This window comes from Lipophrys pholis (assembly GCF_963383615.2).
Source record: "Lipophrys pholis genome assembly, chromosome: 21".
Taxonomy (NCBI): Eukaryota; Metazoa; Chordata; class Actinopteri; order Blenniiformes; family Blenniidae; genus Lipophrys; species Lipophrys pholis.
The window spans coordinates 5,179,209-5,202,800 of NC_137649.1; the positions used below are offsets into that span (position 1 = coordinate 5,179,209).

The following is a 23,592-nucleotide window of genomic DNA, read 5'->3' on the forward strand; positions in this document are numbered from 1 at the left end:
GGGACAAATGTTGGATAATAAAGTTTATGTTGACCTTGGACGCTCAATGGACCCTTATCAGTATAAAAACAATGAAAATCCTTTAGAGGACAACTAAAGTGGAGTCTTCTTCTGAGTAATTCCCACTTTCCTGTCCCTTCGTGCTCCAAGTTGGCCCATTTTATTGGGGTTGCTTTTGACTTCCTCCATTTTTCATCCAAATGTCAAATTTCACACTGAGATTAACTAATAAAAAGTTTAAGGGCAGACATGTCTGTCGGAGATGTTTTTATTCCCCTCAAAATCACTGACCGAAAAAAGGAGCTGTAATTAATATTTCAGGGGTGAAATATCATTAATCTGAGCCAGAATTAATGAAAGTCAGGTGGACGTCCAGTCCGAGTGAATTTAAACTCTAGTAAAACCAAGAAGTCCAACTTCTACAAGGTAGGCTCTCATGTTCACGTGTGGAATATATCTGACACTTACTGACCACTGTCTAAAAAAAGTGTATTAAATTTCATTCAATCCAGCACATATAAATTCAGATTAATTGTATATTAAGGTCAAAATAGATGGTCGGAATGTCAATTTTAATTCCTAAAAGGGAAGAAGCAGGTTTGAGTTTGTTTTTTGGTCAAAGGAGATTACTTCAATACAAAAACAACCAACAGCACCCACTAGTGGCCGTACAGGAAAACTACATAATCTTTTAGCGTTTCTGCCGTCTCCATGTAAATGGACATCATTTTCAAAATGTTGCAGTTTAATTGTGAAGCTTGTATGACACAAAAACGATGCGTTTTCACTTGAATTGTCGCGTAAATGGAGCCTCAGTCTGTCACTGCATCTGGAAAGACAATAAGTCAATAAGTAAGGAGGTAGAGCAACAAGTCAGTAGTCTTTAGATCGAATAAAGCGAAAGTTGGAGACGACCTCGGTGGTCGCAATGTAATGCGTTGATGAAGGCATCCAATGAAGTTGTGAGCCTCTATAATTTAAGGAATGCTCAAAGACGAGGGGTCAAAAGCAGCGGTGTGCCGCTCTTTTACTGGAAACAAAAGCATCATCGAGACGTTGTGACTGGTAAGGGCACATTCTGCCGAGGACGACGAGCCTCCGAGGCCCTTTTTGTTTGCGGAATATTAAAGAGGTGACGACGTTATTGGCTAATGTTCTGTGACATGTCTGTGCAGCCGCCTTAACGACGCCACCGACTCAAATTCTGCCTCCAGACTCGTGTAAACCAGCGACGGCGAACATCTCCAAAATATTTCATTTAACGGGCTGCGGTTTAACGACCTGAGCACTCGGCTTCAGTGCACCTCAGGTGTGTCTTCTGTCCACCTTGTGTATTTTCAGTGCTCTTAATTGGACCTGACTCCCATGTAAGGTAACATTGATATTTCTCACTGTCCTCCATTAACCCTTCAAAAGACCCTCACGAAAGATACTTGGAGACTTAACTACGTCGGCCACAGTTACGTAAGAGAGCACGAGCGATGTCCGCGGTTTGGAGATCCTTCAAAGTTAATGAGACTGACAGAAGTAAGACCGGCTGTAAATTAGTTTCTGTCAGAATATCAAGAGGAGACAGAAGATTCAGGGCTCACACACCAGCGTTGCGTTTGAAGTATGACTGATGCACTCATTAACAGCCGGCTGGAGCTCAGTCTAAAGTACACATAGGGCAGTGTGCAAAAAATGCATAGCCTTCGCATTTCGTTGGCATATGGAGTATAAATTAGGCCTTATGGCATTTAGTAAGTACCAGTTTCGGAAGTCTGTATCAGCAAGTAGGTAAAGGTCAGTACTCTTACTTGTCTCGTTACTCCAATGATTTAATTATTTATCCATTTGTCGTGATTGAGGTTTCTTGATCGAAGGACTCTGTTGCTTCCAATGCATGGAAAGTAATTGAAACCTCACTGAAGATGGATGGCTCCAGATCAGGACGAAGACTTTGAACTCCGCCGCGATCCACCCGACAGTTTATCATCGGTCGCTCTGACTGATGACGCAGGGAGGAGTGCAGCGCTTTCGCCCCTTAGGCGCTCCCCAATTGCATTTGGCCTGCTATCAGAAATCATCCATCTCTCGGGCTTCTCTGCTCCTCTAACGGCGCTCGCTCGCCTCCTGAGAGGCAGGAGCCTTTTTTTTCCGGTGATCCCATCCCTCCAGACGCCCCGCGCTATGATTGATGCCTGTAATATTCAGCCTCCATCTCGGCTCAGGCGTCATCGGGATCGGTGATAAATGCATTTGTAAAAACGTGGCCAATGGACCCCCCCACCACCCCCACCCGTTCCTTTGTTTTCCATATGTAATTAGGACCCAAAGGAATTGTGACGGGCAACTTTTGATGTCTGGAGTTATTCTCCTCCACTGAGGGGGAATTCATTAATTACATCGTCCAGAAAGCCGTGCCGTCATTATACGAACTAATACTTGGAGTAGTTCGCTCTCTGCATTTCAAGAGGCCCGCTGCGGCGTGGTTTTCGGTGGTGCGCCTCCCCACCTCACGCCTCATTTTGCACACCCGTTCAGTCGGGGCCCCTCCGGAGAGGCTCAGTTTCCATGAAAATCAACTCGTCCTTTGAACTTGGGAAGTGAAGTTCCTCGGCTCCGGACTCCTCCCCGTCATTTTCTCCCTCCGCGGGAAAAGAAGAAGAAGCAGCGCAACGGGGACGCCTATTAAAGAGGCTGGTTCTCGCAACGGGAGACTATCATCCCACATGTTTAACAGCGAGCAGGGTGAGCGGTGGTGGGGGTGGGGGTGGGGGTGGGGGGGGATCATCCAGGTTTGAGAGAGGCGCTCAGCCTACTGTTTGGGCCCTGGAGGGCCAGCTTTTGGAAGCCGTTAGAGACTGTTTATTTATGCTTTTTGAAGACCAAAAGGCTTCGGCGAGCTTTTGAAAAGCTCATGAGGGGATAATTGTAAAAGAACTCTAACAGCTGTTTTGATTTTTACATTTTTATGTCAAGGCCTCCAAAAATGGGTTGAGAACTTAAAATATGGTGTTTTTTGTTGTTTATTTAAACAGTTTGTGGTTCCTTATCGGGACCAAGGTTTTCTATGGCCGAAAACACGCATGTGTGGTTTATCCGAAATTGCCTGTAGGTCTGAATTGATGGATGCATATACTCTTCAACAGCACTTTTATGTTGCCCCAGGTCGGGAATCACTTGTACAGTGGTTTGCCCTCATACCAAGACGATGGTTTGTTTTCAGTTCTCGGTCTTTCAGCGTAGTACTTGCAAAGTTCTTATGTTTGCATGAGTTTGTTCAGAGTACCTTCAATAGTTGAAAGATTTTGAGGTTATTTTGTGACTCTTTGGGGATGAAAGTGTGTAAATGATTGTTTGATCTGCCTCGGAACATCACAAGATTTATTGCCGTATTTTCTCAAAATGCACATTTCTATGTCCACATGAAACTGCAGCGTTGATAATCCTGGTCCAGTAGCTTTTATTCCAGAACCGTCTGTGATAAAGTTCCTCTGCTCTAGGCATCGTTCTTTTAGTCCACGATGAGCCTTTTTTGTTTTCTTCATCAAGGCAACAACTTTCTTGTTCACTTCAGGCTAGATTTGTGTTGTGTAGCCTGTTTGTTTTGGGAACCCATTTCTTCCACTTCCAGTCAAACACAGTAGTAATGGAGGTTTTTCTGTTTTACTGTTGCAGCATTCTGTTGTCATACAGTGACACCAAGTGCTCACACATGGTATATATGGATATATTTTGATTCTCAAGTCATATGGCCAGCCAAAGCACAAAAATAAGTATGACTTATAGTCCAGAAAATACAATAAGAGGATCATTTATTATAATATAAAGTTATAATATTATTAGTTTTAATATTCTAGCTCAGGAAACCCCATCCTGATTGACTCCCATTGTTGTCATCTCAATTTATTGTCAGATTTGTTGATATTTTTCCATGATTCTGTGGTGTTTTGGTGCATTTTCAAGACAGTGAAAACTCAATCCTTTCCAGGACTCCATATATGTCAGAGTAAACTGAGAAATCTGTCAAGGGGCGGCTGAAAATAATGAATTTTAATTAACTAGAGATCATGTGTGAGTTCTTGACTCTATTCTAATAACACTTCCTTCTGCAGGGCCCCCGCTCACCAGCCACTTATTGATTTAATATTAGCTGGGCTTAGTTTTCAGGCACTATTGATTCCCGGTATTGATCAGAAAGGCTCTTCTAATGATGTGAAGGCTCGCCTTCCACCAACACCGTGGGTGTGAAGGCACGAACGCACCGATGCACTCTTTGGTGTCATCTTTCATCGCCACAAACCGCCTTCAGCAGCTGTTACGGCACTCGGGACGTTACGATCGACTTCCATGGGAAGCGCCGCCGCTTCGGCTCTCTGACAGCTCCACTCTTCGCTCCTGCAGCCCACCCAGTTCACCCACCGCTTTCTTCATCTCCCCGCGGACTGACTCACCTCAAGTCTTCTCACGTCGACGCCTCACGGCACAACGGGAGCGCGTCCTCGGCTTCAAGCCGGGGTCGTGTGTGGGTCGATATGCTGTCGTCGCTGCAGGAATGCGGGGGATTTAGCAGATTACTTCATTCACATTTCACACCCACCTCGGGTTTTTTTTTTTTTTTTTTAAGAGGCTGGATTCTCCAGAGACAGCGAGGTCGAGTGGCAGCTCCAATCACAGAGGCATCTCACCTGTTAAAGGCTGGTTTTAACATATCGCAAACAGCGATTCACTAGTACATAATTCTTGAGAAAAGAGTGATCGGAAGAGACGAAACCATCCACCGATCTCGTTTTCCTGACCAGGTTTGGACGATATCCTCGCTTACGATGGCTTCACCGATGAACAGGTCACCAATCACAGGGCCAATGCACAGTTACACATTTCGAGTCACCGTCAGTAATGCCTGTTGATTGTGGGAGGAAGCCAGCATACACGTGCATGCACAGGGAGAACATGTAAATGCCATACAGGAAGGCTGAGAACTCGGAATGGATCCAAGGTGATGAAGTGTGCATGGTGAGCACCGGCGTATTGAGAGGAAGTTGGTGGGAGTAAGATGTTCTATAATGGGCATATCAGCACTTGATGGATTCATGAACTAATAGCCAGAAAACACTGCAAGAAAACCGCTGAGATAATTGACCGATATACCAACAGAAGCTGTTTAAAATGGAAACTATATTTTATATAAGCATGATAATCAGAGCTCATGTGGAAACAGGTTACTTACAGTGCAACATCGTTCATCTTGCAAGTTGCGAGTAATGAGCTTCTCCTCCGGTAAGCAGGGATTTAGTGAAATAGTAACCATGAAAACAACAGTTTAATTGAAGGCTTAGGGCCTTTATAAATGACATTTCATAAAAAAAGACATCGTTTTTGGGTCTTTGTTTCAGAAAGGTTTTACGTTTACACAGCAACTTTTTGAAAACGATGCATAGACTCTGTTGAGATGGAGTCGGAGTGTTTTCGAAAAGTAGTGTTTCGAGTGGTTCTGAGCACCACTGTGCACTGGACACCCAACATAAGTTTCCCATCTTCACTTTATAACATTGTCGTGTAAACGGGGTCTAAAGATAGCAGGACTGAGAGAGGCAGCACCTTTACAACTGTTTTCATATACAGTGACGGGTACTGTGGTAGCTTGCACGTTAATGCTTCAGTGAGTTGGTTAAAAGTAACCAGTTACCATCTAAGTTAGTGTCGTTACAATGCGACAAGCTAAAATCTGCTAATCAAAAAATTCTCATAACAATGTTTAAAAAGTACACCATAAAAAAATAAAGAAAAAGTTTATTTTTATAATAGTAATAATGGTGTGATGAAATGATGAAGTAACCTTTTTAAAAAAAATATATATATTCCCTTGGTTTTTCCTCGCGTGTCTTGTTTTTAAATAGTTTATTTGTGAAATACAAAGTAAGTTGTCACGTCCATGATGCCTATAACTGCTCCTGGGGGGTAGTTGTTACCCACAGGCCCCTGGGATGTGTCCCAAATATTTATTCAAAGGCTGTTTTTTTGGTTTTTCCTTAAACTGAAATACTTGCGGGGAGAGAAAACCCCCCACCGACCATTCTCAGAAAACATGTACCCTTCACTGACCTGTATAACCTCAGAGCTCCAGGCAGACAAGCACAACACACAGCCCAGAGCCAAATCTGAATACAAATCACTTCACCTTTTACACAGGAACACAACTGTGGCTTTTCTCAAAAAAGAACCAGTGTTAGACTGAAGTATCGGCTCTGATGCTCTTTAAATGTCCACTCATAGTTAAAAAACAATATCATAAAGGCAAAATAATTACATTTAATGGATTTAGGATGAGGGTTGGTGTTCAAGCAGCAACATTACTACACAGGCGAGACGAGATCAAATCCAAAAATATACTTTTACTAGTAATTTCCATCTCTTGCAACGCACTACGGTCTGAGCTGTAAACATGGCCTGATAAAAGTCAATTGTCAGTCAATGCAGTGTTCTTCTAAATTCCTCAAAGGTGTTACGGTAGGTTTTGGATAAAAAGAGGCAGCAGTGGCCTCGAGGTTGGAGCAAGCTGAAGTTCGCCTGCGACTGAAAGTTTGCTAGTTCAAATCCTTTAGCCGACACGATATTCGAGAGGGGGGAAAGTGAAAGGTGCCATTTGTTCCTCTGTGGCCCCCGAATGCTCCCCTACAGCAGCTCCTCGCATGTGTGGTCGTGGTTAACGATGAATCAGAAGGGGCAAACGCATGCAAGTAATCGCCTGAGGCGATCATTAAAATAACTTAAAAAAGGTGACGCCATTGTCAAAAGCTTCCCCTGTTTGTTTCTTCGCCAGGACCCTAATTAGCCTCGGCATGAGAATTTGGCTATTCTTGTTGCAGGTCACTTCTCATTAAGCCAGAGACTCAAGGACTAAAACAGGAAGTGCTGTTCTCATAAAGAATTTAAAGGGGACATATCATGCTAAATCCACTTTTTTAGCCCTTAAATGCATTTTGTTGTATATTTAGAGTGTTTAGAAGAACAGAAAAGTTCAAAGTAGTCTCTTCAGGTGCTCCGTTGATATCTTTATATTCTGTTTTGGTCATATTTTGCGATCGGTTTCGATTTTTCTATTCTCTATTACGTTTTTTGAACAATGACGTCACAGTATTCTCAGCGGAACTGCCAAATTAGGACATCGACATTTCGAGCAATCCGCCATTTTTGTTTCTCGCTGCGATTTTGTAGTCCAACCGAAGTTACGAGAGGATAAGTCGAAATGTTCGGTTGTTGGATGTAGTAACCCACAAGCTTCGTTACACCGTCTCCCAGCATCAGAACCTTTTCGAAGTGCCTGGTTGAGTTTTATTTTTCACAGAAATGTACCCACATTTGTGGGTAAGGTCATTTTTGTGTGCGCGAATCACTTCAAGGACGACTGCTTCAGCAACCTCCGCCAGTATAAAGAAGGATTTGCCGAAAGACTTCGTCTAATTGAGCGGTCAGTTCCTTCTATCTATGGAGACGACGAACAGAGCACTTCGGTAAGCTGTATATAACGCTAAAAAGTGTGATGATAAGACGTCCCTGTCATTGTTTTGTTAGCATTAGCAGTTGCACCGTCTTCATATGTTAGCGCTGTGTGCTCGTTTTAGATTATAATGTAACTTCTGTGTTAAATAGTCGTTGTAATACAGGCAGTATTGTAGTAGTGGGCATGGATGGAGAAGTTAGTGTAAATATAGTAACACACCATTGCGTTACATCCATATGAAGACGTTGTTCTTCAGGTGCATCATCGTCATTTTCATCTCGCTCCGCCGGGTCCGACTCTGGCTCCAACATGTATGGCTGGATGGACAAATCTTCCGTTGTTGACATTTTGTAAATAATGTGTGAATATAAAGTTTCTGCGCCGCTAGATAATTGTATCTGTTCTATCAAACTACAAAGATGGCCGAACAGGGTGGCGTTGAACCGAGTGTCACCTCTGCAACCTGGAGAGGAGGCGGGGTATGAAGTGTCTCATTTGCATTTGAAGAGACCGCCCCAAAACGAGTTGCTCTCAGAAGCACATCAGAAAAGGGGCCTGTGGAGCTCTAATAATGAGGAATTCAGACCCAAGCATTGCAGTTCCGCGTTGTATAGACCACAACTGTATGATTTATATGTAAAAAGGAAGGATTTAAAAGCATGATATGTCTCCTTTAAAGCCCATGCATTCAAGAGACACAGAAAAAAAAAAAAGTATATAAATTTTATGAAGAAATAAATATAGAGGGAAATACAAAGTCATATATATTTTAGTGTTTCCTGAGTTAAAATTCCTCATGACCGCTCTTGATTTTTCTTCTTTAAGTCTTTATTGTAATCGAGTCGGTGAAACACACGCACGCATATATAGACATACATACGTACACCCATACCGACTCACACGCATATTAAATAAACATGCATATAAATACGCAAATACACCTGCATACAGATATAAATACACATACCCACGCATACATACAGTATATATATACACAAACATACACACATGTATATTGCACGTACTCACGCATATAAACGCCTTTCTGTTCTTTGCTGTAATCTTTTATCAAAGTGGACTTCTAACAACAGGTTTAAGCTGACCAGCTTGTTTACTGACATCTCATTGATTTATTGTTTTCCTCAAGCGCTCAGCTTCGTCTTCGACGCGTCGCCAGATTGTCATCATCATATTTCGGCTGCGTGTGTTCACTCTTTGCGCTCCTCTCTATCCGGCAGGCGGCTGCAACATCAGGAACCAGTCGAGTAAGACGCTGGAGCACTGCGCCGAGCTGCTGGGCCTGGTGCAGGAGGACCTGAGAGTCAGCCTCACCTCCAGGGTCATGCTCACCACAGCAGGGGGCGCCAAAGGAACAGTCATCAAGTAAGACACACACACTCACACGCCATCGCGTCTCCGGAACTGTCAGAGGACAGTCCAATGACTTCTATTCATTTTCTGCAGACTTAACACAACCATAAGCCTTAGTTGTAAAAAGAAAATATTAAAGCAAGACTTCATATTGAAGGATTTACATTAATGTGGTTGAGAATGAGATGAGTCTATACGGAGTAGATGTGTGTGATTCGAACAAGCTTGTAAAGATTAACAACCATGTCTTTAGAAGAGAGGTGATCACAGCTCAATTTTCCAGCAGATTCAATCAATGAAAACCATTAAGGTTTTAATTCTGGGGTCAGAAAACCTGCGTCTACATGTCTTCACGTCAAGGACAACAAAGGATACAAGTTATTCATATTGAAATGAGGTATAAAGGGGAGTTATAATAAGGTAATCAGGAGTTTTCACTTGAGTAGTGTTGCCAAATAGCAAGAAAAGGTTAGTTTTACACAATAAACGGTCATAAAATATGATTTACATCAAATCAGATACACACAATTCACTTTTCAATATACTTTTATTTACCATAATTTCTAGAACACATGGGTTTGGCTGGTCATGTGACTTTTTAAAACATTTACTCGTATATCAAAATATACATTGCATACCATCTGGGTCCACTAGATGTCACTGTATGACAACAGAAAGATGCTACAGTACCACACATAAACCTTTATTGCTATCGTATTTAACTGGAAGTGCAAACAAAATGTTGCCAAAAAAAAAAGTCAACATAATGAAAAGTGCCCCTGAAAACATAAACAGAGAAGCAGAAACAGTTCAGAGTGTGTGAGAAACCTGTGAGGGCTGATTAAGAAAACAAAGAAGGCTAATTGCAGGCTAAATGTGCAATGAAAATAAATGTGTCTTGCACGCCGGAGTAACTTTAGATGTTCTTTTCATGAAGCATTGACAGATGGGACTTATAGTCAGGGGGATGCAGCATATGATGCCAATTACAACATGGAAATCTCATGGCACTGTTGCTGAGAAAAAAACAAGAATCCCATATGAGCAAACACTGCAGGCAGCACTGGAGGGAAAAACTCTTTTTAACAGAAGAAACCCCAGCAGATACACACTCAGAAGTGACAGCTTTCTGCTGCACCAGTTTGTAGAATCGTGATCCTGATTTGAATAAATCTTCCTGAAATCGGAGGCTCATTGAAAATGCAGGCCACTGGGAATTATTCGACTTTGGTAAATAAAAGTTCCTGGAAGAGTTGGTGGAAAAGGAACTGAGGTGTTTCTGGTGGATTTTGTGAAAAGCTTGGGGGTTTGGGTTAGCGGTCATGGGTGAGGGGTTCGGGTTGGAATTATGGGTTTGGGATTGGGGTTGGAAGTTCGGAATATTGGTTGTAGTTTAGGAGAACGATGGGGTCAGGGGTTAAAATTTGGGTTTAGGGATTTGGGTTAATGTTGGAGGTTCGTGTTAATGTTAGAGGTTAGAGGTTGGAGTTAATGTTAGAGGTTAGAGGTTGGAGTTAATGTTAGGGGTTGGAGTTAATGTTAGGGGTTGGAGGTTGGAGTTAATGTTAGAGGTTAGGGGTTGGAGTTAATGTTAGGGGTTGGAGTTAATGTTAGGGGTTGGAGTTAATGTTGGAGGTTGGAGTTAATGTTGGAGGTTAGAGGTTGGAGTTAATCTTAGGGGTTGGAGTTAATCTTAGGGGTTGGAGTTAATCTTAGGGGTTGGAGTTAATGTTAGAGGTTAGAGGTTGGAGTTAATGTTAGAGGTTAGAGGTTGGAGTTAATGTTAGGGGTTGGAGTTAATGTTAGGGGTTGGAGTTAATGTTAGAGGTTAGAGGTTGGAGTTAATGTTAGGGGTTGGAGTTAATGTTAGAGGTTGGAGTTAATGTTAGGGGTTGGAGTTATTGTTAGAGGTTGGAGTTAATGTTAGAGGTTGGAGTTGATGTTAGAGGTTGGAGTTGATGTTAGAGGTTGGAGTTGATGTTAGAGGTTGGAGTTGATGTTAGAGGTTGGAGTTAATTTTAGAGGTTGGAGTTAATGTTAGAGGTTGGAGTTAATATTAGGGGTTGGAGTTAATGTTGGAGGTTGGAGTTGATGTTGGAGGTTGGAGTTAATGTTAGGGGTTGGAGTTAATGTTGGAGGTTGGAGTTAATGTTGGAGGTTGGAGTTGATGTTGGAGGTTGGAGTTAATGTTAGGGGTTGGAGTTAATGTTAGAGGTTGGAGTTAATGTTAGAGGTTGGAGTTAATGTTAGAGGTTGGAGTTAATGTTAGGGGTTGGAGTTAATGTTGGAGGTTGGAGTTAATGTTAGGGGTTGGAGTTAATGTTAGAGGTTGGAGTTAATGTTAGGGGTTGGAGTTAATGTTAGGGGTTGGAGTTAATGTTAGAGGTTAGAGGTTGGAGTTAATGTTAGGGGTTGGAGTTAATGTTAGAGGTTGGAGTTAATGTTAGGGGTTGGAGTTAATGTTAGGGGTTGGAGTTAATGTTAGAGGTTAGAGGTTGGAGTTAATGTTAGGGGTTGGAGTTAATGTTAGGGGTTGGAGTTAATGTTAGAGGTTGGAGTTAATGTTAGGGGTTGGAGTTAATGTTAGAGGTTGGAGTTAATGTTAGGGGTTGGAGTTAATGTTGGAGGTTGGAGTTAATGTTGGAGGTTGGAGTTAATGTTGGAGGTTGGAATTAACGTTGGAGGTTGGAGTTAGAGGTTGGAGTTAATGTTGGAGGTTGGAGTTAGAGGTTGGAGTTAATGTTAGAGGTTGGAGTTAATGTTAGAGGTTGGAGTTAATGTTGGAGCTTGGAGTTAATGTTGGAGGTTGGAGTTAATGTTGGAGGTTGGAGTTAATGTTAGAGGTTGGAGTTAATGTTAGAGGTTGGAGTTAGAGGTTGGAGTTAGAGGTTGGAGTTAATGTTGGAGGTTGGAGTTAGAGGTTGGAGTTAATGTTGGAGGTTGGAGTTAATGGTTCGGGGTAAGGTTGGGGTTTGGCTTTAGGGTTTTTACCTTGTAAAGCACTGATTCTTTACTGTCGGGTTTCAAGCCAAAAGTGGATTTGAGCTGCATTTACTATTTAGAAGTTGTATCCAACAGGTTGTCTTGAACGAAGCTCTGATGCTTCCGTCTCGTCAAATGAGGACGAGCACTGCTGATATTGCAACTGTCCGCTCGATGGGTTTTATTATCTACTATGAAATATCTCTACTCCCCTGACATCGTATCCACTGTGTCGCTGATGCTGCTGCTGTGGGATTATTACATGGCTGTTTACAGATTCAAACGATGCTCAGTTGACGGCAGCTGGTGTCTAAAAAATATTAATCAATTTACAGATCAATTTCAAAATGGCTACTAAGTCAATACATCGCTCGAGGAAACCTCCAGTTCTGTGCAGTGAGGTGTTGGACCATGAAAGGAAGAAGCCATTGAAACTTCATTTCCCAAGAGATCAATTTAATTGAACTGCTTTTGATTTACATTCGCATCATTAATTATATAGCACGAGTTCATATACGTCGCACTTTTCATGGATAAAAACCTAAAACATTTTTACATTAGAACAATACTACGTGAAGTTTCGTCGTGGTTCAATCTGATAAGAAAGGTTGTTGAATTTTGTTGTTTGTTATGAAATTAGTTTTTTTAACGCAAAAGCACACCGTAACATTCATTTCAGCCAAAAGTTCAAACAGTAATTTCAATTAAATAATTGGACATTCCTCTTGATACTGTTTGTACAGTTTGAACACTGTAAGGCCCCCCCACCACAACCACACACACACACACACACACACACACACACACACACACACACACACACACACACACACACACACACACACACACACACACACACACACACACACACACACACACCCCCACACCTCTGATGGGTCCTTCCCCTCAGATTGGACCCGACCGCGGTGCATTAATACAAACCAACACAAAACACAATCAGTTATTAGCACTTGAAAGCAGGTCTGACCCGCGGGGACGTGCGGGCCTGAGTGAGCTGACTCACACAGCAGATGGTCGATGTCTTGCTCGTCTTGTTGTCGTCCGGGGAGACGACCGAGCTCCCGCCGGCTCTCCGCCGACACTCGAGTGTTACGACGGACTGAAACGAGGCTCTGAGAAGAGGCGCCGCAAACAGCTGGCTGCCTCGTCTCGTCTCTTACCGTCCTAAACCGGGCGGATCCACGCCGGATCTGAGGCCGCTGCCTTTTGCCAGTCGCTTGTTAGGAGTAAAGTGGGGAGCCATCTGGGCCTTTTGGGGCTGCGCCTGGATGCCGAGTCTGATTAGGAGAGGTCGGAGAGGCGGCCCGGAAGGTCGCTGGCCACGTTTGGATCTGACTTTTTTTTTTGAAGCTCCTCCAGTGACGACCTGATTTCATACAGATATTTCATAGGATTGAAAATGAAAGGTAATGTCAGGTTTTCACAACCTTTGCATTCATTTTGATCCACGACGGGAAAGTTGAACCCAACTGGTAAAACGTGTCTCGATCTTTTAGCTATCAAATCTGAAAACACGTTTCACTTAAATGTTTTCTCTTCAGGTGAACATGAAGTGCAGTTCTACGCACGTATGCATGTTCTATGTTACTAAAGCTTCCTGACTAAAATAGTTGCTAGTTACGAGTCATGAATTTAACAACTGAATGGTTATTTTTACTAGTTATTTATTTATTTCCAACTAGTCACTTTAAAAGTCTTGATAACTAAGTTCAGCTGAAGTTACATTAGTTATTGGGAGAATGCTGAATAAACAGAATTTATAAACTCATAACAACAAGGCAGCTGACATTATATTTAGACCCTGTTTACACGACCACATTTCAAGTGGAAGAGTATTGTTTTTGCATTTTCATTTCAGAAAAGTTTCGCATTGACATAGTAACATTTTAAGAAATTATGTATGTTTACACGTAAACGGCGGAAACGCTGAAACCTATGTAGTTTTCATGATGCGCCGCGAGTTGGTGCTGTTTGTTTTGGTAACGAAACCACAAACACATTGAACACAGAGAACGATACGCTACAAACATGAACAATGTAAGTACGCAGACATTCATATGGGCAGACGTTATTACGGTGACTTTCAAAATAAAACCAAGTCCCAGGAGAATATGGACTGGGAGTCATGACACTCTGGAGGAAAACGTTGTTCTTACTGTCCATCTACTGAGCATGTGCAGAACAAGTATTTATCACAGCCGTGGCGCGCATGCGTCGTAACAGCGTTTTCAGTCTCCATGGAAACAATGAGCTGTGTTTTCTACGTTTCCACAAAGACAGTTGTGCATTTCCAAAGAGTTCCACATTAGGAGCCGTTTTCAAACACCACCATTTTGGTGTAAACAAACATCCAAAACGCCACGAAAGTTTTCACTTGAAAACATTGTTGCGTAAACAAGAATAAGTTCAGGATGAATGAGGCTCCTCCTCTAGTAAACAGCAGTTTGATGAAATAGCAACAGAGCAGCAGTTTTAGGCCCCGTTTACACGATAACAAATTAGAGTGCATCCGCAAAACTTTCTTCACTTTTGGGGGGTCCGTTTACACGGCACCAGTTTGCGGATGCACTGTATCCGCAAAGTTTTTAATCCGGCTCCCAAGGTGGAAAGATTCTTTCACGGCGCAAATCCCTCCTGCAGAGACTGATGGAGGCTACAGAGCCTGTTACTGCGCATGCACATCTCTCCCCCTCCCTCCTGCTCATCCAGTTGTAAACAAACATGGCGGCCGCGTAGTGGTACGACCCGCGGTCTATATTCTAGTTTTTTCGTCCAGATCAGTAGTTTAATAGTTGATACTCTCCCCTGATAGCATCCGATGTGTCATCAGTCCATACGGATGTCGGGTTCTCTCCATTTTCTACACGTTTATAGTGTTTTGTTCTCTCCACACACGTCTGTGTAGTTTCATTACAAAATCAAGCAACAGCGCCCTCCAGTGGCCCGGCATACTAACTACATCGTTGTCTCTGTGTCCGCAGCTGCAGTGTAAAAGCCCAGACTTTTTTTTTAGGTGTTGTCACGTGAAACGTTGTCGTGTAAACAGGGCCTTAAGGAGAATATGCATATGGGAATGCTAATGCTAACTGTAGGCTGTTTATAACAAGGATTAATAATTAAATAAGTTAAAAGTTTAACTGGGAGTGAAGACGTTCTGGAGTTTTGTCTGAAGAATACCTGCAGCAGCAGCTTGCATATATCATATTCATAGAATTGATTTCCAGCTCTTAAAATTTGCTATTTTCTTCTTTAAACATGTGAAAGTCGCACAACTTTGCCTTCTTCTTCTGGGTTATAGAACAAAACAAACACTGGGGGGGAAAAACAAGACTCTGAAAAAAAAAAACCTCATCACTTAACACTGTTTGGAAGTGTTTTTCTAGTGCAGCCAAATACATTTTGAACTCCCATGAAACGACTTAATTCCAGATCCTTTAATCTTCCTTCTTTAACAAACAGCCGACCTGCAGGTTTTCAGTCGTGTCCTCCTCGGAGCCTCTCAAAGCGGGGGATTCCTGCTCGGAGGCGCTCTGAATAAAGGTGACCTTCATGGTTTGCCGCAGCTTGAATGGGACCACAAATTCTGCTGATGCAAAAACACGCTCGTCTAATGTTATTAATGGCCCTTATTGTTCCAGGCAAGGTGAGTTAAAGCTCAGTTTTACGCGGGGACACAGAGGAAATCCATGGCTGTAATCACGGAGACGTTCACCGTTGGCGTTCGTTTCGATTACAACCCTGAAAGAAAAACATTGTGTTCCTTAAATGAAAAAAATAAATCCAGAGTTTCTACATCCCAGACAATCACAGATAGAGTGATTCTACACGATGGGGAATGTTGCACTCTCTTGAACTAATAATGCCGAGGAAATATCTGTTTCTACTTCTGATACGTTTTTTTGTTCCATTGGGAATAATGTATATATTTAATGGTATTGGATGAACTTCGTTATGCGATTATATTGCAATAACGGTATAAATAAATATTAAATAACAAGCACTTATGTTGAAGATTTTAATTATCTGTGCCTTTTGATTTGCTCTTAATTTCTCTTATCAATTCACAAACATTTTGTGAATGAATCGTAATTAAACTCACTTTAAGAGTTAAAATTCAGACTTTTTGATTCCTAACTTTTTTAGTGCTGGCGTTGTACATACATGACGTGGATTCATTCTTTGTCATTGCATTTCTTCTATAAGTTTGTGTTTTAAAACTTTCCCATCACGCAGTGCGAACAGAAAATAAAATTAAACCAACCTGTTCTGCTCATCCCACAAATGCATCTTCCTTTCAAATATGGCTCCATTTAAAATGGAAACAAATTGGTTTTTCGCGACGTAGATTGCCAAGAAGCGTTGTTACTACTAAATAAATTAATATACGAGATAGCCTATTTTTAATGGATTCCACCCTCATACATCGGTACATACAATTGCATGTACCCTACAAATGTTTCAGGCCCTGTTTACACAACAACGGCCGTGGTTCGCATGCACAGCAGCAGCATTTCCGCAGTTCAGTGCATTTTCAAAAAGTTCCCCCTTGGGAGCAGTTTTCAAAACGTTGCATTTTCCAAGGCCCCGAGCCTTAAAGAAAACTAACATAGTCCTCCAACCGTGAATTTCTCCTCTACATTTGTAGACTCTGTGTATTCTTTCTATACACATATAAACCCAGTCATTTGACATTGACGCTGCTCTTGTTGTGAGGATCCTCCATCGTCATCTCTGTCCAAGAGTCTCCGGACTCTTCCACTGTCCCGAAAGGCTTCGAGTCAAAGACACGGTCTTGTTTCTTGTGTCACGCTGCTCATCTGCAGTGGACAAGTATCGCTGTGAGGACTCTTATCCGTCACGCAGCGCCTCGAGAGAACCTTCTGAATGGCCCCACATTCACCCAGTGGCACCACAGCAGCCTCACACTGACTGCGGTCACAGAGATCCCAGCAGAGTGCAGAGTTACACTTCACACACTCTGCCCGGGAGGATCGTCAAGGTGCTGCAGCCACCAGCCGGCTGTGTGCAAGCAGAACCATCGATTGAGTTGGGTTCACGCTCTATTTGCTCCACTTTGCATGAAGTGATATCAATAAACAGGATTGTTTGTGTGCTTCAGACCCTCGTTCATTGAAATGATCTCTCCACTGGCTGGCATGCCAAACTATTGAGGATCAAACGGCCTGGCTGAGCACATATGACTGAAAACAGTCAACACACACTCTGCCCGTGTGTATGTGTGTGTGGACGATGTTCTATATGATCGTTTATTTTTCCACACTTTGATTTTGCTCAGAAACTTTACCTACTTACCGACAGCCTTTTCTCGGTGTGTGTCAAATTGTTGACATGCAGTAGATATTTACTCCTGAATTTCCGAAGTATCAGCCATGTATACGAGAGCGTACAGTTTTTTGGGACATTTCACTGTATTTTGGAACATTAAAATTGCCTTTATGTTGCGATTGTAGTCATTTTCATAGCCACTCTACAGCTTTTTCGTGGGTGGCTGTACACGTCCTGTGCAGTTTTTCCCATGTCGTTGTGTGTATCTTTCCTTCATTTGAAAGAGTGATGTGATCTTGTTGTGTGTTGGAGAGTTGTTGTGATTTCTGAAGCGTGTGCCGTGCTCCGTTCGAGTGGCTGTGGGAAGCGCGGGTTGATTCCTGTAAAGGCGTTGACTTTGGGCTATTTGGACGCCGGTGCGACTTGGTGACAGATAAGGACCCAAACAAACTCCAGGGCGAGAAATGGAGCGTCTCCGAGCAGAAACGCCAGCTCGGACCACTGACGGCTTGGAGAATCGGCTCCAGTTTAGCAAGATAAGTGCGAAGCGGCGAAGCACTGAGGCATACGAGGAGGAGCCGGCCCGAGCATTATACCATTTCTACAGCTCAGTGCCCCATGCCAAGGGAGAGCTCCCAGGATTCCAGTCGACCTCGGGCCTGCCCGGAGCGGCACACACCTGAGCCCCCCCCCCCGCTGCTCTTTCATGGACTCTTCCAAGCATTTAATGACTAAATCCTGGGAGTGATGGAGAAGATGAGACCGGAGGGGAGAAACGCTCCCGTCTGCCGCCAGACAGCCACGAGGAAACGGCACGTCGCTCACGTCCTCATCACTGAGCACGTTTGTTCTCCAAGCTCCTTTCAGCCCAGACAAGCGGTTCAAACCGGGACACCTGCGGCTGAAAGAGGTTCAGAAATTCAGCAAAAAAAAGGAATAAAGATAAGATGCAAACACACAACGCTGCGTATCAGGATACAAATGAAAACCCATGAAGAAAGGCTTATTTCTTAAACTGTCCTGTAAAGACGTGTAATTACTAACTATTGATATTTAACCTTTCTTTTAATGTATTTTCATTAGAAAAGTTTTATATTTATTAAATTATTATGTTATTCAAATTATAGCTTCTTTTTTCAATTTATTTGTACTATTTAATATTTTTTTACTTTTATTATCTTTACATTTTTTGCACTTTAAAAAATTCTTAGAAATTATTTATTGGTTAAATTTACTACTTTTTCAGTTGTAATGATGCACTGTTTCTCAATAGTTACCATAAAGCAGTGGTGTAGTCCAGGGTATATGCTGGTATACTCAGTAGTATCTATGAGCCAGATTATCTATTTCTTTCCCTAGGATTATGAAGCCATTGCTTTTGCTCATGTTAATTTTGTGATAATTATACATTTGCAATAAATTGTGTAGCCCTCAATTCAATCATTGAGAAATCTTTCTATCCCAATCAAAGAAGAGATATTTTTCAATAAAGTAAAATTTCACCCTATTCTCAATTTTCTATTTGAATTCTCAAAAAATAAACAAATCAAAATCAAGCTGACCCTCAGATTTTTTTTCCTGATGCTGAAGTGCTCTGGCGCCCCCTATGGACTCCCAACCCCACACTGGAAAAGCGGCACTTTCCCCTGACCTTTCTACCGTTTACTACACTGAACAAATACCAAAAAGTCATCAGCAAACACTTTTCCTCCTTCATCGCAGCCCAAACATTTCCGTTGCAATTTAAGTGCTGTGATTGTTGCGTGATTACTGCGTTATTCTGAATGTTGACGGATTCAGTGTTGGAGTGTTATGTCAGAGAGAAATGGTTCAATATAGAAACACAGACATGGAGGCAGCCTCCTCCAGCCAAGTCTCCTGTTTGCATTTAGACTGAACTCAGTCACTCAAAAGTCCAGCAATTGTTGTGCTGGCAGTTCGACCCCGGCGCACGCCCTCTGAATGCCAAGCCGCTCGCCTCGATTTCAAACCTCCCACGCTAATGTTTATTTCTCCTCTTTCAACTGCGGCGAGAGAAGCGCCGGCCCCGGCGAATTAAAAGCTGCTTCCCGTCGCCGGCCGTCTCTCAAAGTGTCAGTCGACGCCGCGCTGCATGTCATTTACATCCTTTCCCTGGTGAACGGACAGATTCAACTGTTTTATTCAGGCTTTCGGAGCAGATCAAATGTTCCGCATCTGTATGTCACCGTTGGGCTTTCGGTGTCGTCGCTGCTAAAAACGAGCGAAAACAAACGCAGCAAGACCCGACTGCCTCTTCCCACCTCGACATTGTAAACAGAAGGAAATAAATTCAGAGTGCAGGTTGTCTCCTGCGGGTATCATTGATGGATTGACCTTTTTCGTCTAAGTACAAACACAAAGCTGAGCTGAGAAGTGCCCCCTGATATCCTGTTACACTGCACTTTATACCTTTAAAATCTGCTGGATTGCTTTGTGGAGAACGGAGTGAATGAGTATGAAGCTCCTGGAGCCCGGGCTGGTGGCAGATGGTGGGGAAGAATGAAAAGCTGATGGGAAAAAAATCACTTCCAACATGTTTATTCTCCCCATTAAAGCCCAGAAAGAAAAACCTTTTGACTGAGAAAGCAACGAATCCTCTTCGCACAAGGAGGCGACAGACTTTCTGGTGGTGGCAGATGGTAGAGGGGGGGGTTGTAGACAAAAAAAATAATAATAATAATTTCCAGCATTTTTGTCCCCCTCGGGGAAGAAAGGCACCACAAGGCAGCCACACTGGAAACAATTAATATTGTAAGAAATGCAGTCTTCATTCACAAAATCAGGATTAATAATGATGCTCAGTGTTTTGAAATAGTTCACATTTAAAACTACTGCCGAGTCATCTATAGGTAGTACCAGGGGGCTAAGCACTACGTCCACCATTCAGTCTCCATGTGTTCGTCCACCCGTTGGAGCCACTTGGAGTTCAGTGTCTTACCCAAAGGCACTTTAACAGATGGACAAACAGAAATGGGGATGACACCAGCATCATCATCATTGCAGGACGATCTTGCTCACTTAGCTCCAGTTATCTTGCAATGCTAATCATGACGCCGCTGTTCCACCCTCAGCGTCAACCGCCTACTTATTGGTATGCAGACGTCCACCGAGCTGCCTCACTCTGCATTCATCAACCACACAGACGAATGTTGGCAACTAACCAAACACTTTAAACTCGAGAATTTTATTCTGTTTGTGCCAGACTCTTAATTAGCTTTGCCATTTGCCACGGTTTTAGGCAAAGTTATCCAAAGAAATAATGAGCAAGTATCTTCCAGAGTAGATAGTGCCACTGACTCACAGTGCCAAACATTATTTAACTGCATCGCCCATGATCTCCAACCATCAGCTATCAAATGCTCTCAGCTCTATGCGTTTCATTTCTATCGAGGACTTACTATGTTTGGAAACGTTTATGTCCCCCGTATGGACGGGAAAGTGCAGTACACCCTTAAACTCATATTATCTCAGTTGGCCTTTTTGCTGTAGTCGTCTATCAGCCTTATTCATGAATGTTGGAAAGTAGCCAGAATACACATACCAGGGTCTTGTCATGACGGCTTCAGTGCATTAAAACACTGAAGAATGAGCTTCTTTTTTGAGATATCGAGAATTTATTTTTTATTTTTGTCAGATTTTCAGAGACCATTCATATCGCGGCCGATTCAACACCTTTTGCCAGGCCATAACCAACATAGACACACTTCACATGCAAGTATACCCAACTTAACAAAGCATGTCTGTGGTAAGAAACTGGACTATCTGGAAAGAAAACCTGCACAGTTCGATGTCCTGCAAAGTCGACAAAGAAAGGCCCTTAAAGCCAGCAGAAAGTTCAAACCAGCAACCTCAGCTCTTTGACCCAACCGTGGGAACAACTACCTCATTGTGGAGGTTTTTTTTTTTTTTTTTTTTTTTTTTAATGAAACACTTTAGAGCTTAAGATTGCCTCAGTGACAATTTGGTCTCTTAAAAGTAGAGCATGTAAGATTTTGAGTAATTCAACATTTGCCCTCTGTGTTGCAGTAGTGAGTCCCCTTTTCAATTGAGTTTCAGCAGTTTGATAATAGTTGCTACCAAAGTCTTGAGCCGTTGACAGATTTCTGCTGCTTGTTCTGTTCTTGTACTGAAGGCAGAGAAAGTGGTCAAGTGACTCTCTGCACCATCTTGTGGCAAAAACGGGTATTACTGATTTATCTGCACTACCTACTTAGTTTAACTGTAATACCGCTTTCTGCAACATTCTGATTCATACTTCTATATTGCTTTTTAATGTTGCTTAGTTGTAAAAATGAAATACATTAGTTTCAAAATGTTTAGTTTTTTTAATTTTCTTGCTTTTTAACACAGTTTAGGATGACGCAGAAGATAGATCAATGAATTCGTCAAAACCAATGGATTATATTCTGCGTCATTGTCTCATTCTTGAATATCTTTGCCATGACTGAAGGTGAGTTGTCCAGAAACATGACAACTCGATCTGCCCGTGTCTTCGGGGCATAGCTGTGGCTCAGGTGGTAGAGGAGACCATTTTTCAGTGCCAGTGTTGGCCGATTAATCCCCATCTCAGCCTCCTAAAGTCTCTTTGGATAAGATACTGAACCCCAGGTGTCTTTCTATGGTTTTAGGCACCTTGCCTGGCAGCCTTTGCCACTGATGTATGTTTTTCCATGCAAGTTGTGATTCTTACATTTGTGCTGCACCTTTTGCTTTGTGGTAACTCTTTTGATTTAACCTTTATTAATTAGATCTGCTGACAAGCTATTTGTATTATTCCTTGTCTGGATTTTCCTAAAAAGTGGGAAATGCTGTAAGACGAATGTCCTGCTGGAGAAAGGACATTACTAACCTCTGAAATGTGCATCAAATAAAGGTACTGAAAGTCGTCTTCAGGAGTATTCAGAGCGCCGGAGCGTTCCCGAACTATTTAAAGGTTGGCTCACTCCTGCGTTATACTTCGCCCGTGTTGAATCCATACTGTTGCTGATTTATATGAAAATTTCACAGGATTATTGCTGTAATTTCACAGTTGGCGAAAGTGGATAAAATGACAAACAGTGGGTGAATCCCTGTGAGGCAGCAAGCTGGACGCCCGCCAACCGACTGCTTCACCCTAAGCTGGTTATTTATTTCGGTTATGTAAGGAAGGAGTGCAGACGGCTGAGAGAGTGGGAGAGACAGCCAGAGAGAAGGGGAGAACTAAAGACAGAGGAAGAGGAAGTGTGGGAGGGAGATGGGATTTAAAGAGCGTCAAAATTAAAACCACGCATTTGTATTTTTATTTTTTTTATTTTTTTCCCTGCTCTGTACGCTTTAGCAACAGGAATCTAATTATTTGCTGTGACAGTGAAGCAAACTAAATAAACGAGCACGGTTAGAGGAAAGGTAATGTGCTGTTGCAGTGTGTTGGAGTGGTGGGGGTTGTGTTTGTTCAAGCAGAGAGGAGATGAAGAGGCAGAGAGGATGAGGAGAAAGCAGTGATTGAGATGTGCAGCAGCAGAAATGGTTATGTGTAAGAAACCAGTTCATCTATATTTCACATATACGGATTTGAACAACTGGACCTTCTGGCCAGAATGTAAATTGTCTACGTCTTGAGCATATGCAGCCATAATTCTTGAAGCTCACATGGATACAGTCAAAGTCACAAGATATTTTAAGAAAATAATAATAAAGCTTTAAAATATCTTAAAATGTCACGGTTGGTGCAGGGCAAGGCAACACATTTCATACTGGGTAGTTTGGTACCAGACCAAATGCTGGCAGGTTACCAAACTGAAATCGAATAGCCGTTAGGAAAACAATCCAAAATAACACGGAATTGTTTCTAACTAGTTATAACCTCATCTAAGTCTCTGTTCAAAGCCCTTATTCTAAATCTTTGAGAAACCAGGGTAAACCTCAATCAAAAACCCTTTAGAAACCAGCCTGAAACAACCGGCTAATTTACAAAAACAACGGCAATTAAAAACCAAGGCCAAAACCTGGCAAGAAATCAGCCTATACATGTTAAGAAAAATTTAAAACAAACCAGTTTAAAACTGTTTAGTAACCAGGCCAAACCAAGGTCAAAGACCCTTTAGAAATGTGATTAAAACAATCTAGAAACTAGTTGCTGTGACTGGGTTGGTAGTGCGGTCGTCCTTTGATCGGCGGGTCATTGGTTCATTACCCAATCCTCACGCTCCATAGGTCGGAGGGACCTTGAGCGCTGAACCTCAAACTGCTCCCAGTTGTCCAGCCTAAAGTAATTCTGCAACTTGCCTGAAACTGATTTGTCAATGTTGCCTTGAAAGCCAACATTGGTGTGTAATGACATAGAGCCAACAGAGAGGTGGTGGAGAGTGTTTCTACCTTTATCAATGCAACCAACACATGTCAACAACATTGCTTGAAATGGTTGGGTTGACACCATGGAAAAC

General features: G+C 42.4%; 1 protein-coding gene across 8 annotated transcripts in view; it reads left to right on the forward strand.

Moving 5' to 3' along the window:
• Window positions 1-23,592, forward strand: part of myo6a (myosin VIa) — a 134,305-nt gene that overhangs the window by 45,865 nt on the left and 64,848 nt on the right. For all 8 annotated transcript variants that reach the window (XM_080490683.1, XM_080490687.1, XM_080490682.1 and 5 more), the window contains exon 12: window positions 8,728-8,872. In XM_080490683.1, the coding sequence (XP_080346809.1) occupies window positions 8,728-8,872 (145 nt within the window). The remainder of the gene's footprint in view (window positions 1-8,727; window positions 8,873-23,592) is intronic.